Source organism: Vicia villosa, linkage group LG2 (assembly GCF_029867415.1).
Source record: "Vicia villosa cultivar HV-30 ecotype Madison, WI linkage group LG2, Vvil1.0, whole genome shotgun sequence".
Lineage (NCBI taxonomy): Eukaryota > Viridiplantae > Streptophyta > Magnoliopsida > Fabales > Fabaceae > Vicia > Vicia villosa.
This window is the reverse complement of record NC_081181.1, coordinates 98,512,699-98,529,222: the sequence shown is the minus strand read 5'-3', so window position 1 is coordinate 98,529,222 and position 16,524 is coordinate 98,512,699. Positions and strand designations below refer to the sequence as shown.

Genomic DNA, 16,524 nt, shown 5'->3' with positions numbered 1-16,524 from the left:
TTCAATCATATATTTGATTTAATAGCAAATATGAAATCTATGTATATTCTGACAACTACTACAATTTCATAAATTAAATTATATTTGTATGACAATCGACATTGAATTTTTTTCCTGTTAATTCATATAAATTAATATACGTATTTAATTGTTTCTCAAATCAAATAATTATAATGTATACTAAGATTCGACATTACGAAGGCTATGAAGAAAATGACATATATAAAGTTATAAGTCATGAGTATATAAATCCAATCCCAAATTTACAACAGAGTCGATAATACAATACAGAAGAATTTAAAAATTATAGGCATGTCCGACGGGCATGCCCAACGATCCAAGCCATTTAAAAATTATAAGCATGCCCGACGATCCGAACCTATTTTTCTGACGGGCCGACAAAATATTTACTTAAATTGAACAGATATTAGACATCATATGTACTTCTGAATTACTATAGCATATAACTTCTAAATTACTACTTAAAGTTAACAAACATAATATTATTCAAATCATTAAATCTAAGCAAATTATTAAACCAATATATTTTTTTGTTGTATAATATGTTTATTTTATAATAATTTTTAATAGAAATTATAAAATTAAAATTATAAACAATTATAAAAATTATAGGCATGTCCGACGAGTCAGTCCTGTTTTTCCACCATATATTTGGTTTAATAACAATTACAATTTACAAAACATATGTATATAAACTAATCTTTGTATGAGAATAACATTGAAATTTTTTTTATGTTAATTGGTATAAATTAGTATACATTTGTTAACTATAACTATATAATATTTATTTAATATTTATATCGACTTTACGTGACCCGTGCGAACGCACGGGTACTTTGCTAGTATTTTTTAAAAGCGAAACTAGGACAATTTAATTGGACTAAGAGGGGTCTAATAGTAATAGGGACTATAACAAAAGTAAATTCTACTATTTTTAGTAAGTTTTAATAAAATATAAATTTATTATTTTAAAAAAATATTTTTCTTAACTATTATAACAGGTTTTTTCTTTACCCACCTCCCTATGGGGGTCACCCCCAGCGAAAACCCCATTTTACCATTTCCGAATTTTTTTTTTCAGACTTCGGAAGTGCATTTCCGAAAAAATCCCAAAAATTGAGATTTTGAATAATTCGGAGATGCATCTCCTCTCCGAAACAACAAAAAAAAATCTAAAAAAATTCCAAAAATTAATTTTAGGATATTAATTAATTCACATATCATAAATTTGATATAATTTATGAGTAATGAATAATAACTATATATTTTGATATAATTTATAAGTTATGAATAATAGTTATTATATATTTCTATCCTGATTCATATTTTAAAATTTAAAATAATTTTAATTAAAAAAATTAAAATAATTTCACTTACAAAATAAGTTATAATTTTTTATTTATATATTTATAATAATTGTTATATATTTATAAAAAAAAATTAAAAAAATGAGTGTTTTAATATATAATAATTATAATAATTATTATATATTTATAAAAATTATTATATATTTATATAATAATTATAAAAATTAAAAAAATGAGTGTTTTAATTTATAATAATTATTATATATTTATATATTATATATTTATATATTTCACTTACAAAATTAATAATTATGATTATATATTTATATATTTCTATTCTGATTCATAATTAAAAATGAGTTATAATTTTTTATTTTGTTTAAAAAAATTAAAAAAAGATTTTGCCTTAATTTTATTTAATGAATAAATTTTATATTTAATTTTATATAATTCAAAATTTACTTATGAAATTAAGATGTTTTTGATTTATATAAGTTAGTAAAATAATTTTTAACTTTAAAATTGTTTAGGAAATTTTGATTCACCTTGATTTTATTTATTCACCTTCATTTTATTGATTCACTTTCATTTTATACCTATTAATTGTATTGATTCACCTTGATTTTAATTTTTTAATAATTATTGAATTCTTTCGGAAGTGTATATCCGAAATATTCCAAGACCAATTTGGTCTTGGAATATTTCGGATATGCATCTCCGAAAACACCCCCTCTCCCAAAAAGGGGTGTTTTCGGAAATGCATCTCCGAAAACTCAAAAAAGGGGTGTTTTCGGAAATGCATCTCCGAAAACACCTTTTTTTTTCGTGTTTTCGGAAGTGCATTTCCGAAAACACCTTTTTTTTTTCAATAAAAGTACGTTTTCGGAAATGTATTTCCGAAATAATGGGTATTTTGATAAATTCGCCAGAGGTGGCTAAGAAGGTTAGGAGGTGGGTAAAGAAATTCTCTTATAATATGTATTCTTTACTAAAGATAATAAGATCTGGACATTTTTTAAAAAGTCTATATTAGACAAATCTGTAAAATAATAAGATCTGGACATTTATTGAAAAGTTTATATTAGACAAATCTGTTAATATTATACTTTCTCTATTTTTAAATATAAGCAAAAATTCAAATGGAAAAATTTCAAAATTTTATATATTCAAACATTTTATTAATATTTAAGACAATAGAGGACATTTATTTTTTAAATTATAGTTGTTGATTTTTTTTTTAATAAAATCTTGTATATTCAAAAGAAATATTACAAAAGAGGATGGGAGTTAACACAAAAATTCATCAACTAATGAGAAGAAAAATTCACAAAAAGTAGGTATTTCTAGTCAATTTTGAACAAATTCATTTCTAATTCCTATAGGAATGGAGTGAAAAAATGTGAGGGCATTACAATTGAGGTCTAAATTTTTTATAAAGTCGGCACAAGAGTTACCCTCTCTATAAATGTGATAAATATAAAGATGCTTATTGGCAAAAAAGGTTACACATTTGAACCAAATTGCTTTGACTTGCTAAGGAATGGGCTTGAGAAAAGCATGCAGTGACGAATCTTGTTATATCTATAACTTTAACCACCCTCGGTTTAATACTATTTCCATAGCCTTAATAACATCTACAAATTCTGCTAAGTAAGAAAATGACTAGGTAACCGAGTCTGCGAAGGCACTTTGTCCAACCAATAGGAGGAGGGTGCCATAAGACCTCCTAGATTTGAGGCACTCTAGGAGGCTTAACCTTGATATTGAAGGCTTTTAGCAGCTTGAAATCCTCCATTTAAGAGGAAGAGGTGGCCGAAGAGTTGAGAGTTATAATATAGAGTTGATATTTGATTTTGTATATGACTTTTATATAGCAAGGCTTCATGTCCCTGAATCTCTCATGATTACTTACTTCCCATATGTTGCTAAGGATGTATGAGATAACAACCTTAAGCAAGAGAGAACATTGACAGGATCTATTAATTATGCAGAAGCTCCGCCAAGAATCTAAAGTTTGAGGAGGATTGGAGAACTTAGCAATATTATGAAACCAATCTCAGATCTTCCTTGAGAAGGAGCAGTTAAAGAAATTATGCTGAGAGGATTTAGTGCCACTTTTGCAAAGACTGCAAATAGAAACTATGTTGCAACCTCTGAGGCAGAGATTTTCATCAATTGGAACTTTATCTAGCATGTACTTCTATATGAAATTTGTCTTGGAGAAGGAAATGTTCGGACTCCAAATAGTTTTTGCCCAATGTTTAGGAATTGATAGTTCTTTGAATTTGTATGCATCTTTTAAGAGTGAGAACACCTGAGTGACAGAAAGTTCAAACCATAGTGTCATTAAAGTCAAAATTTATTAGAGGGTTTTGGTTTAACCTTTGATCCAAGAAAGGAAACAAAGAGCTCTACGTGGTAGGAATCGACCAAGCATCATTAGAGACGAGATCCTTCACTTTAGTACTAGTAGAAATGCCATGGTGCAGAAGGGCTTCAATAGAAGTTTCCAAAACCAAAGGAGGGTTACACCGACTGTCAATCTAGAAACTAATATCAGAACCCTGAGGTAAGCAGCTTTAGTTTTACCCTTGAAAATGAGAATAACAAAGTACATAAAGGGAATGCTCCTCTAGTGAAACCGCATACCTAATGGCCCACAAACATTGGGAGTGAAACATATGTGCCTCATTTCACTTCTTTTAGAGTTGAGTTAGTTGATTGGCATAAGAGTGGTAACAACAAGGTCTTTTAATATAAAAAATGTACATGGGGATACATGACATCATGCATCAGGTCTCTTAACAACTTACTAACATTTTAAGACTCATGTTTCATAACTACGTCTAAGAAGTCATGGAGTTATAAACCCAACGAGCCAATTGGGATGACATTTTGTCATGTCTACCATAAGAGGAGTTTAAGGGAGTTAAGGTCATACATATCACTTTACTCAAATTCATATTATCAATGCAATGATAGTTCTTTTCCGAGTTTAGTTGGTTCCAATTCAATAGGTATCATTTGCTCTTTTTAACTACTAGCCTAGTATTTTTGCCATGGATAACCTTAGAGGTAACCCAACAATAATCCATACAATGATGTTAATATTAAATTTAGGTATATACATTGTTGGAATTTCCGCCTTAATAGTGGCCCCTGGCTGCCTTAATTGTGACATTTGGCTTGCCTTCATTGCAGTCTCCAACACCTTTATTGTGTTGGGTTTTAAGGGGTGGATTTAGTCCCACATTGCTTAGAGATATGTCATATGTTGTATTTATAATTGGGGGAAATCCTCAAGTTTCAAGCTGGTTTTGTAGGGATGAGTTAGACCCAACCCAAATTCCGAGATACGTATTGAACGGAAATCATGATAAAGTCGCCAGATAAAATACAAAATTTCCCTTGTAATGGATCATTGTAAATGGTCATGAGTTTGGATCGATTTATAACCTCTTATATTTAATAACCTTTTATCATCGATAATGATTCATTCTCGTCACATCATAAACGACATCATCTCTATCCAATCCACATTAATAGAATATGCAACGGGGAATTCTTCTGCCCTCCGTGCTTGTTGTGAACGAATGGAAGATTTATAAATCTATGTGCTTGCATGTACTGTTAAGGTGATCCAAAGTGGCAGAGTTTGTTGATACCAAAGGTGTAACCACTTTTTGATTTTAATGATGACAACAACTAATACTTAACACCTTTAACTTTGTGTGTAGGAACAAATGACAACTTTTCAGGTTAGTTTTCTACAACACCATTAACTTTGTGTGTAGGAATAAATGGACTTTCATTCATAATCTTCCAAATAGCACGATCCATCCTTTATATGAAAAAAATAATTTTATATTCCAAAAATTATACCCTTCTCCGTTAAAGAATTGGGGTTTGTTTAGTGAATAACTTGAAGTTATTTTCCCTCCTGAGACAATTAATCATTAACACGAGTTAGGCTATGATGACACTTGTTGGACAAGTGAATTCACGTACAAGAGGGAGGGTTATGGTATTTAAAATTTGCGACTTCTTTAGTGATTTTCTTAGTTATGCTTAAAATCGTGTTAGTAGTTTGATAAGGAAGGAGTAAGCAGCAAAGGAAATAAGACAATAAAAGTAAATAACATAAATTAAAGAGGATGTGGTTAGATACATTACACCACAGAGTTCTACAAGTTTGGCTTAATGTTGACCTAGTCCTGTTCCAACGAGATCTTCTTGCGAACCTTTATATAATTGGATCATGAGATTTCTGTAGGCTTATCCCCAACAAAAGATACCTTTTACCATAGGCTAAGCTAACGATCTTTCTTAGAGACTTTCACACTGATCTCAATAACCAAAACATTACTTTTTTTGTCGTAGTTCTAGAAACCAAAAATAGAGATTTTATGACTAGTTTATGTAAGAACAAGATTGGTTCTGCATCTGGCGTTGGGTTTTGATGATAACTTTACATGTTATCTTAGAGAACAATTGTGTACTCTAATGGTTTCTGCCTAGTGTGTAGCTTTTACTAACCAGGTTCTGACTCTAGTAAGAAGGCATGCGACGTCATCATGTTATGAACTCAACACTCTGGAAGAATACCTTTGATGTGTTACAAAGTTAAGTCAGTATTTTGGAATTCTTCTTATGCAACGGTTCTAAGAAACGTTAGTACAAGATATTTTAATCGTGACTTTGCAAGGAAGCTTTGGAGGCCATTTAAAGCTTTGCTTATGGTGTCCCAAGTTCTAAAGATGCTGAAGACAAGGTTCTGTTGAACAAGTTCTAAAGATCTGAAGATATCAATTCTGAAGACCAAGTGCTGAAGACTCTAAAGATAAGGTTTTGCCGAACAAGTTCTAAATACTCCAAAGACTTAGGTTAAGACGACTCAAGTTCTGATCCTTCTACAACATGATTCAATCAACATACATCAGAAGCCTCTAAAGAAGTAGAAGATAAAGATCAAGACTATCTTGCATGAGATGGTGAGTATAAAAGTACAAAGTACAATGTGACCTCTACTATAATAGGGTGGCGTAAGGACAGTCCTATTTGTACTTGTTGTCGACCATTCCCAACATGACCGTTGGAGACAAAACAGCTGGTTTTATGTTTTCTATTCTACCCTCAAAAGTATCTCTTCTTCAGCTATAAAATGAGGACTTGGAAGAATTTGAATACAAAAAATCAGTTCTACAAAACTACACCAAAGCGCTGCACAAACTCTGATATTCTTTGTGTAGTTTTGTATTCTTAGCAAGGAGCTTTTGTTCACATCTTGCTATCAACACTTTTATGTTATTATACTTAAACTTTGTATAATTTGCTTGTTAGAAGCATCTATGTATACACATCTTTGTAATCAACAGTTGTTGATATATTCTTGAGAGACTAGGTGTAGTCAGGATTCTCAAGAAGACTTTGGATGTGGTCATAGTGGATTGGAAATAAGGACCGGCTAAACTTGTTGGGGTTGTTAAGCAGGTTGATCAGACTTATTGTGGGTGTCTGCAACTTTGCATTAAGGATCGGCTGAACTTGTTGGGATTATCAACAAGGTTGATCAGACTTAGTGTGGTTTTCGGTGGCCTGGAAATAAGGATCAGCAGGCTTGTTAGGCTTGTCAACAAGGTTGATCAGACTTATTGTGGTTGTCGGTAATAGGTTGATTATAATGGATTAAGTCCTTGTAGATTAGGCAAATCACCTTGTAGGGTGGACTGGAGTAACTTAGTTAACAATGAACCAAGATAAAAATAATTGTGTTCATTTATTTTTATTCACTTGTTAGCTTTGTGGTTGAGTTGCGAAAAGATTATATTTCGTGCAACTCAATTCAAACCTCTCTTTCTTGTGTTTCTCGCACCTTTAGTTTATCTCACAAACCAAACTCAACCTAAGAGTATCGTACTCTTAAGATTTAAACAAACAACACGACCACTTAGAAACTCTTTCTCACAAGCAAAGTTTCACTCGAAAGTACTATGGCAACTTTAAGTGAAAAGAAATATTAATAGAGAGAATGAGAGAGAAAATAGAGAGATAAATTCCAAAGAGAATGTAAAGCTTTGGAAAGTGGCGTGAAATAAAGAGAATGTGAGCCTTATCTATATAGGAGTTGGAAAAACCAAAAAAGGAAATGATCCATGGGCAGAATTGATGAGACAATCAATTGGCATAATGCTCTAATCGATTGATTTAGTCTTTTTTTAATCGATCACCTTGCCCAACTTGGAAATATTTGATATAGAATCATTACAAGTTATTAAGGTTTTGTCCTAATTGTTTGGTTAACCTTTTAGGAACTCTCCAATCAATTGGCTTAATGCTCAAGTCGATTGGCTGGCTCAGAAAAGTTTTTCCAATCGATTGGCTTAAGCATCCAATCAATTGGTTAGTGTAAAAAAATCTTTAGAACTAGATTGGATAGCTTCTTAATCATTTGGCTTGGCCTAGAAAACAATTTTTCAACATAAAAACATTTGAAAAATATTTTTTAAGATATGTGTGTGTGTGTGTGTGTGTGTGTGTCAGAGGGAGAGAGAGAGAGAGAGTTGCCTTAGTACTTAGAAATTACTTCCTTACTTTCACAAAACGCAGGTCACTCAGCAGACAGACATGACCTGACGAGCTTTCACATTTTATCTCAAGCTTCGATATTCTTTGTTGGATGCTCCTATCATATAAACACTTCAATCTTTAGTCTCCTTTCATATGAAGTTTTGAGATGTTTTACTAGTTGGTTCACCATCATCAGAGTGTTGAGAGTTATTTGCCACCGACCTCAACATCACAACTATTTAAGTCGTCGTCGTCGTCAAAACTTCGGATGGATCTTCTACGAGATATTCATCTTTATACATGCAAGCATATAGATCCACACATGTTACAACTCTAAAGAGCTAAAAAGTGTATGTTATAGCCTTGAATTGATTAACTATCTTGAAACTTTTCACGCTTATGGGGAAATAGTATTTGCATATTAGTTGAATGAACACCCTGATTTTCATATGCGTGAATTATTGAGAAAGAGAAATTTTTAGTAGAACTAAAATTTGAAAAGATTTATTTGAACTTATTCATCTTGAAGTTTAAGAATAGAAGTAACATATGAGCGTGATCATGAAAGTATTATGGTAAGAAGCATTAGACTTGAAAGTTACAATTTTTTACATGTTTGAAGTTACAATGATAAGAATGAAAGCGAGAATATTACACATAAGCTAAAGAAAAGAAGAAAAATGAATTTCTCATTTAACCTCTGTGTGATTGTATGGATGATGGTGTATTCTATGGAGAAAACAACAACATGAGCCCCAGAAAATATGACGTCGTAGATATATTGGATCGTGGCGCAATTCGCAAAATCACTCAGCTTGTCACGTCAGATTAATGAATGATTCTGATGTGATTGCACATCACTGTACCACAATTACGCAATAAAAACCCTATACCAATAAGATGTATCTTTTTTGATAGCCTAACAAATAAGAACTCCATAATTAAAGAGATTTGACTTGTAGTAGTATTCAGATGGATGATCTTCTAAGAAGGTTCTTGGAAAACATGTGAGTGAAAACAAAATAGACTGAAAAGACCCGTAATTATTTGACTCTCTCTCTCCCCCCTCTTCTTCATTAACCATTTAATTAGGTAAATCTTTTATATGACTTAGTTAACCGTTTATTTGCACAACTGATCAACAAACAATAATAAGTATCTGTTTGGAAAAAAATTTCCCAATATAATACTCCTTTAATTCCAAATCATATAATTAATGTCTTTATGATTTCACACATATAAACTAATGTAATTAATTTTATATGATTATAATCTTTACAAATATGTTTTATTTTAATTCGTTCAATATTAGTAATATAAGAACTAAAATAAAATATTATATGAAAAAAATTACTATAAACAAATTTTGTGAGACTAAAATAAATGAATAAAACCAAAAATAAAATAAAAAGTATTTGTAAAAACCAAAATCAAATGAAAAATTGCAAAATTAAAACAAAAAATAAATATATCTGTAGATACCAATTATATATCTAAATCTTCACAGAATTAGAAGAAGCGGGTAATAATACATAAAAAGAAGTATAAACTTACTAATATTTAAAATATTTTTTTATATAAATTCCATACAAAGAAAAGAGAAAAAGGTAAAGTGAGTTTACAAACCTTGTTTCGTTTTTCGTATATATAATAATACTCATGATCGTTTCGTTTTTTCCTAACGTTCTTCCCTTCTCTGAATTCCACCATCACCTTCTTCTTCTCCCTGATTCCAAATCCCTAACTATATTCTCCCCCAAAACCCTTCAATTTTCATATAACTACCCATAAAATTAACCAAAAAAACAAACCTTTCTTCTATTTTCTATATGGGAAGAACTGGATTATTTGATCTTGAAAAGCATTTCGCTTTCTATGGAGCTTATCACAGTAATCCGATTAATATAGCGATTCATGTGTTATTCGTTTGGCCAATTTTGTTCTCAGCCCTTGTTTTTCTCTACTTTGCTCCTCCCTTTTTTAATCTGCCGAATTTCGAGTTTTTACTATTTGGGAATAGATTTGTGTTGGTTTGGAATTTAGGGTTCTTGTTTACTTTAGTATACTCGGTTTTTTATGCTAGTTTGGATCTGAAAGCTGGTTCTTTGGCTGCTTTGCTTTGTGTTGTTTGTTGGGTTGGTGGCAGTTATGTTGGTTATCAACTTGGATGGTCTCTAGCTTGGAAGGTAAATAATGTTGTTACTTTTCTGCATAACATTTTTTTTCCATTGACTTGACACCTATGAAGCACACCAGAACACGACGCTGACACTGATACGTGACACTGGTAATCACAAATTGACGACACTTATTCTTTTTTTAGAGGTGTTGTACGTATGCAATTCTCTTATATATAACTATAGTACATGTGCAAGTAACTTTTTGAAATTGAAATAACTATTTTCTTTTCTAATAGGTAAATGATAGTATATGAGTTGTTAAGTCAGGTAAGAGAGGGTGGTGTGAGCATTCCTATAATTGTTATGTTAGTATTTACTGCTTCATCGAATTTGTTTGAGCCTGTTAAGAGTTCCACATCGACATTGACCTTAACATATGTTTATAAGGAAGGGTAATTCTCATTTTACAAGTCAGTTTTGTAGCGAGGGAGTAGAAAATGACTGCAAGATAGAGTGAGAGAGGAGAAGTTTTAGTTGTGCTAGTCTTTTTTTCTAATGGTAAAATTACTAAAACACTCCAAAAATAAAGGCATAACCTTTGAATTTTACCGTCTTTTTAATTTAACTCATTTCTGAGGTATAGCGGTATGGGGTTATAGTGTCACATCATACTCTTTTTTTGCTTCTCTAGTGGATATTATGATTGCTACACACTTGTTCTGTAGTGGCCGGTGGCCGTTCTGCTCCGCTAGGCCGTTACACTGCAATAACACCCTAATGTTGCAATAAAGAAATGTAGTCTTTGGAACTTTATATCCTTACAGTTTGCTATTATAATGGAATAATATTTGGTCTTTTTCTCTAATGGCCGTGTCTATAAAGTAAAAGTAGAACTTCTAATCTACACAAAGTATCGCAGTTATATAATTTTCATGTCTGCTTGTTTGTCAGTCATACTTTTGATCTCTATTACTTAACTCGCTTTCTTTCATCTTTTCAATTTTGGGTGCTTTTCCACCATTCACATTCTCGATGTTAAGAAAATTATGACATAGTTTTTGGAAATTTTGGTTTCTATAAATTCAGATGAAGGAAAAAGGGATTGAAAAATACAAAACTCACGGTATCATATGTTATATCATGCTTAAGATGCACAATGTCAAACTAGGATAAGAAAATATTTGTTTGATGCTTACATAAGTATCAACATAACATTTGACAGTTTTTGCACTTTGATCTTAATTATCAAACAATCTCATGTGTAGGTTGTTCTGGTTGTTCAGCTGGTATGTTGGATAGGACAGTTCATTGGTCATGGTGTATTTGAGGTAAGCTTCTGATAAAATAACTCGATTCCTGACTTACCCTTTCGTGTATAAATCAGAGGTTTTTTTATCCGCAGAAACGGGCACCTGCTCTTTTGGATAACCTCACTCAGGCTTTAGTAATGGCTCCTTTCTTTGTATTGCTTGAGGTATTATACATAATTTTTCATATCTTTCCTTAATATAGTTTTATTGCTTGACTGTGTCCGTTACTGATACTTCAGATTGAAGACGTGTATGACATCCAACACATGTTGCCATGTTGGTGTACGACTGTAACATGTCGGTAACATAGTCGTACAGATACACGTGATTATATTGAATCAATTTAATTTTCTAAAATTATTATTGATATCTATGACAAAGTTGTGTCTCTGTCGGTGTTTCATAACTATGTTTGAATGTGAGGCCATTTGTTTGTTGTAGATTCTGCAGACTGTATTTGGTTATGAACCATATCCAGGATTTCATTCAACTGTGCAAGCAAAAATTGAAGCTAATATTGAGGAATGGCAAGACAGTAAGCAGAGACTAATTTCATAGGTTCTGCTTGGTTTGATGTTAAACGATCTTTACATCAACAAAAATGAAGAATAAAAAGCTACAGATCTTGTATATATTAAAATGGCATATATGGCTTTTCAGGATAATTTCTCCTGTCGTTTCATTTAAATTATAATTATAATAGTATTAGACATACATTTTTGTGAAGAAAAGAAAACAGCAACTCCAAATGATCTATTCATGAAGTAAAGTCGGTTATATAGATAAATTTTTGTCATAATGATCTATTCATGACACTATGCTTAAATCCGAATTGTTAATATTGACTTGAGATCTTTTTTATAACTTTTTTTTATAGTTTTTCTAGGTCTTCATCTGTCTCTAGCTGTTTGGCCTTCTTCATATGATTTATGTTTGGCCTTCTTCATATGATTTACATTCCTTACTAAAAACTTACAAACCTTCTCTTCCATGCCAAATCGCTCAAGTTTATTTTCCACTATCTTTTTTACTATTGATCTATTTCAACACTATGTAATATTATCATTTTTAATTTTAAGCGATATTTTTGTGTCACATAATATCTCTTATGTCCTCCTTTATGCGAGTCATCTCGCTTGAATATGATGGTTTCTGATCGTATCTGATCAGAAGAATCGTCGCTGGCCGCTCGGAATTGGATCTTCTAGGATGAGGAGGGGGTGTACCTACAAGGTACTCTGATACCAAAGTGAGAAGAGGAGCAAAGGAGTGCAAGTACGAGCTAAAGTGAGTAAGAAGTGAATACCTGACCCTCTAGTAAAAGAGGGTATTTATAGCCCCCAGCGCTGGGCCATGATCTCGTTGTTGGGTTGGACTTCCAAGCCCAACTAGGAGACTGTCAGGTTTCCTGAGCGGAAATATCGGAGGTGCGTGAGTGCCCTCTGTCCTGGTTAACCGCTCCGAAGTTTAAGGGAGATGCCGTCTTTTAGGGACCACGTGGACTCCGCATTATTCGGGGGGTTGGATGTGAAAGGACCTTCACGAGGAGCAGGGTCCTCGGCAGAAAGGATGCTCGCGGAGAGCAGGCTCCTCGGCAGAGAAGTTGTTCGCGGGGAGTAGGGTCCTCGGCAGAGAGGATGCTCGCGGGGAGCATCTCTGCCGGGCGTCAGATGGTTCACGAGGAGGGTCAGGCCGAGCGTACCTGAGACGGGCATTCTAGACCCAAACGTGGGTCACAGAGGGAATTGGGCCTCTGAGGTTTATTGGGCCGAAACCATGTTGGGCCTATTCTTGGCCCAGTCCAGAACAGTTTCCATCTCCTTTTCCATTGTTTTGTGAGATGATATGAGCTTCGACTTTTATCTCTAGGTTAGAATCACTTCTTTTCCCGAACTTACTTTTTATATATTCTGTCTTACTTTTGCTTAGGTAAAAGCAATGTGTTTCTAAAAGTCGTCCCTAAATCTTCAACTTTTCATTTAAATCTTTCCACTCTCTAATTATGAAGGTGACATTTGCAAAAATCATGACGGTATCATCTACAAAAGTATGCATCTCGATATTAATTCTTGAATGTGTTCTACGAGAACATCAAATTATAGTATTATAAGTCTCTCATGTATATGTACATTAATAGGTTCAAAGCACCAATAATTAAATAATACTATCACATTATGACTTATTCAAATAATTGATTTGCTTAGCTTCTACTCAAAATAAATTAATTAATATTAAGTAAAACTTGGTTGAGAAAACAAAAACTTGGATTCCTTTTTAGATGTGTAATGCTCAGCCGCAATACACAACAACGCATGCGCATATACCAACCTCCTCAACACGTCACTCCTTAATAGTCACAATTTATATTTTGTTTTATTCATACTTATTACTATTATTTTTATATAAGCCGTCATCATTTTGGATAAGCAACAACAAAGTACCAATATAAAATTTAAGTAGTATTTTTTTCTAACTCTTTCTTGCTTCAATTATTTGACTAATAATACTTGCAATTGTTTTCTTTCTTTTTGGTCAAATGTCAATTGTTTCGTTCCTCACATTAAATAATCATGTGTATTAACGTTCACCACAAAATGGATGAAGTATTAGAATAAAAAATATCATTTTACATTTGATTTTTTTTATGAATTTAAAAATCTCTGACAAAAAAAAAATAGAAAATAAAACGGATCACTAATATTTGAGGACCTATAAGTTTGAATATAACTAAAAATTCATTCATGGGGTGATGTAATATATAAACATTTCTACAAAGAATCTTCATGACTATTTATATTGGTAATCCTTATCGTCATACCTAAAAATCCATTAATGTCATTATCTATTCTTTTGTTATTATTCTTTCTAATCACATACTTGGTTCCCACGGTACTTCCCTGAATCAACTCCATAAGGGTTGTTAGTAGTAGTATTCATTTCAACCATTTGTGGCTTTACAAAGGGGTCAATTATTCCATCATTTGCAGTATTAATTTGATACTCAAAAGTTGAATTATATGATCCATCTGATAATATTTGTGATATTGGTCCCAAGTAATCCATTTCCAAAAGATTAGTGAGGGAACATGTCCTTGGAAATTTCAACAATTCTTGTTCATTTTCATCTTTTCTTTGTGTCATGTTGATTTGGTTTGATGAGTAGTCATGGTTTGTGTCCAATGCTTTTGTGCTGTTCTTCTTCTTGTAGATTCTACATAACACCCAATCATCTAGCTGTGATGACACATAGAAACACAAAATCAAGGTCAATTAATTTAAGTAAAAAATAATTTAAAAAAATCTATAGCCATGTGAACTACAATACAGATCTATAATTTATCTGTCATGGTTAACTTGCACAGAATCTCTGTCATGATTAACCGACGCAGAACCTCAAAGTTAAGACGGTTCTGCCAAAAAATATGAAAAAGAGCTTACCCTCATGGATCCAAGTTGTCTATTGGTTTGTCTTCTTGATCCAATTAATCTATACTCATGCATGATCCAATCTGTTTTGATTCCTTTTGGTGGCCTACCCTTGTAGAAAACCAAAGCTTTCTTAACCCCAATATGCTTAGATCCACTGAAGATTGATTTATCTGTCCCAGTAGCTTTCCAATAACCTGAAACTGTTGCTCTATTAGGCCTCACCCCATTTGGATACTTTCTTTCTCTTGGACTAAAAAAATACCATTCATTTTCTCCAAAATCCGATTTATCTGCATTTCATCATAAAAAAAAAAGTTAATAAATACAATAAATTAATACTGTTATATGATAAAGGATCTAATCGTATCAGACTCTATTTTGTTACAGATTAATCATAACAAAATAAACTGCAGCAGTAGTATGTAGCTAATATTTTTGTTATGATTAGTCTGTGACAAAATAGAGTCTGATATGATTAGATGAAAATATCTATATATGTACCCGGTAATTGCCATGGATCGAATTTGTAGATATCAACTTCTGGGATGATAGAAGCAGGACAAGGTTGTGAAGTTGCTTGATTACAAAGATAGTAAACAATTAACTCTTCATCAGTTGGATGAAACCTGAAGCCAGGTGGAAGTTCAGAGCATGTTCTACTATCCATCATAGACTAATAGTTTTCTTGTGAAGAAAAAAAAATGAAGGATTGTAAAGGAGGGTTGAAGAGAAATCAAGGTGTTTGAAATGTTTGCAAAGAGATTAATGGCCTTTTTATCTTTGAAGTTTTTTGTCATTTAGTGTAGTGTTGCATGGATTTGATTGGTTCATGGAATGACTTTTTTGTTAACTTAGAATATGAGGAATCTAAACTCTTGCCATGCTCCAATCAGTGACTAGAAATTCTTCACCTATCTATTAATTTGCTTTTTATTTTATTTTTTTTATTTTTTGAAAAATAATAAGACTTGGGCGTCTTTATCCATATAGAGGTTGTATTCAATGGTTTGGAGGAATATTATTGGTATATTGCAAATAATAATAATCTTTCGCATACTTGTTAAGTTGATGTCAGCAAAACTAGTTTTCTTGATTGAAAATCCATAAACCTTTAAAATTGTTATTGCTTATTAATTTTATATAAGTGACACGACTTATTTTAATGTCGGTTTTGTAAAAATGTTTGATTAAATTTATCAATCATATTATAAATAGCGATGAAAATAGGTCAATCATATTATAAATAGCGATGAAAATATGTCGAGGCAGAATAAACTTTGTCAAGCTTGAGTTTGATCTATTAAAAAAAATTAAAATTTAAGTTTGACCTATAGTTTATCATAGCGTAATTTTTTGGCATACCTATTAAAAAAATCAAAGTTTAAGTTTGGCATATAGTTTATCATAGCGTTATTTTTTTGCTAGAGTTTGATTTTCGAATATCTGATTAGTCTATTAGTCTGTCTAAAAAGGCTATATCATTTGAATATATGTAAATAAGCCATTTAACCAATATTTAAATATATTAGAGAATAAAAAATACAATGAAACTAGATATTTATTTACATTTAGTGATTTGATCTTTCATAGTAGTATAAATTTTGTGAGACTATTTATTTGAGAAAACTTCTTAAAACAACTTATGACATTATTATAAGATTTTTTTAATTTATTTTTACTTCAAAATAACTAAACTTTACTTTTATATTTTAATATAAAAGTAATAAATTTATTCATATTTATTAAAATAGGTCAGTCTGATAGATTAAA

The 16,524-nt window shown here is 31.7% G+C and overlaps 2 protein-coding genes across 3 annotated transcripts; one reads left to right on the top strand and one right to left on the bottom strand.

Moving 5' to 3' along the window:
* The first annotated feature begins 9,505 nt into the window (after positions 1-9,505).
* LOC131651685 (2-hydroxy-palmitic acid dioxygenase mpo1-like) lies at positions 9,506-11,990 on the top strand. Of its 2 annotated transcripts, XM_058921362.1 has the most exons (5): positions 9,506-10,081; positions 11,281-11,343; positions 11,418-11,489; positions 11,565-11,622; positions 11,767-11,990. In XM_058921362.1, the coding sequence occupies exons 1-5, from the start codon at positions 9,725-9,727 to the stop codon at positions 11,790-11,792; spliced, it is 576 nt and encodes a 191-aa protein (XP_058777345.1). In that variant the 5' UTR covers positions 9,506-9,724; the 3' UTR covers positions 11,793-11,990. The 2 variants fall into 2 exon arrangements, with proteins under 2 accessions (XP_058777345.1, XP_058777344.1); XM_058921361.1 differs by lacking the exon at positions 11,565-11,622 and having other exon boundaries at positions 9,513-10,081.
* Positions 11,991-14,041: 2,051 nt separating this feature from the next.
* On the bottom strand, positions 14,042-15,593 carry LOC131651684 (NAC transcription factor 29). The gene is made up of 3 exons (XM_058921360.1): positions 15,256-15,593; positions 14,764-15,044; positions 14,042-14,559 (listed from the first exon to the last, which is right to left on the bottom strand). Exons 1-3 carry the CDS (start codon positions 15,422-15,424, stop codon positions 14,191-14,193), a joined length of 819 nt encoding a protein of 272 aa, XP_058777343.1. The 5' UTR covers positions 15,425-15,593; the 3' UTR covers positions 14,042-14,190.
* Between the last annotated feature and the right edge of the window lie 931 nt (positions 15,594-16,524).

Excerpts from the sequence above, each read along its gene's own strand:
- LOC131651685 (XM_058921361.1), top strand. The coding sequence starts at position 9,725 with ATGGGAAGAACTGGATTATTTGATCTTGAAAAGCATTTCGCTTTCTAT. Across the intron at positions 10,082-11,280 it reads GATGGTCTCTAGCTTGGAAG|GTTGTTCTGGTTGTTCAGCT; the intron begins GTAAATAATGTT and ends TCTCATGTGTAG. Across the intron at positions 11,490-11,766 it reads CTTTCTTTGTATTGCTTGAG|ATTCTGCAGACTGTATTTGG; the intron begins GTATTATACATA and ends TGTTTGTTGTAG.
- LOC131651684 (XM_058921360.1), bottom strand. The coding sequence starts at position 15,424 with ATGATGGATAGTAGAACATGCTCTGAACTTCCACCTGGCTTCAGGTTT. Across the intron at positions 15,045-15,255 it reads CGATCCATGGCAATTACCGG|ATAAATCGGATTTTGGAGAA; the intron begins GTACATATATAG and ends GATGAAATGCAG. Across the intron at positions 14,560-14,763 it reads GACAACTTGGATCCATGAGG|CTAGATGATTGGGTGTTATG; the intron begins GTAAGCTCTTTT and ends GTGTCATCACAG.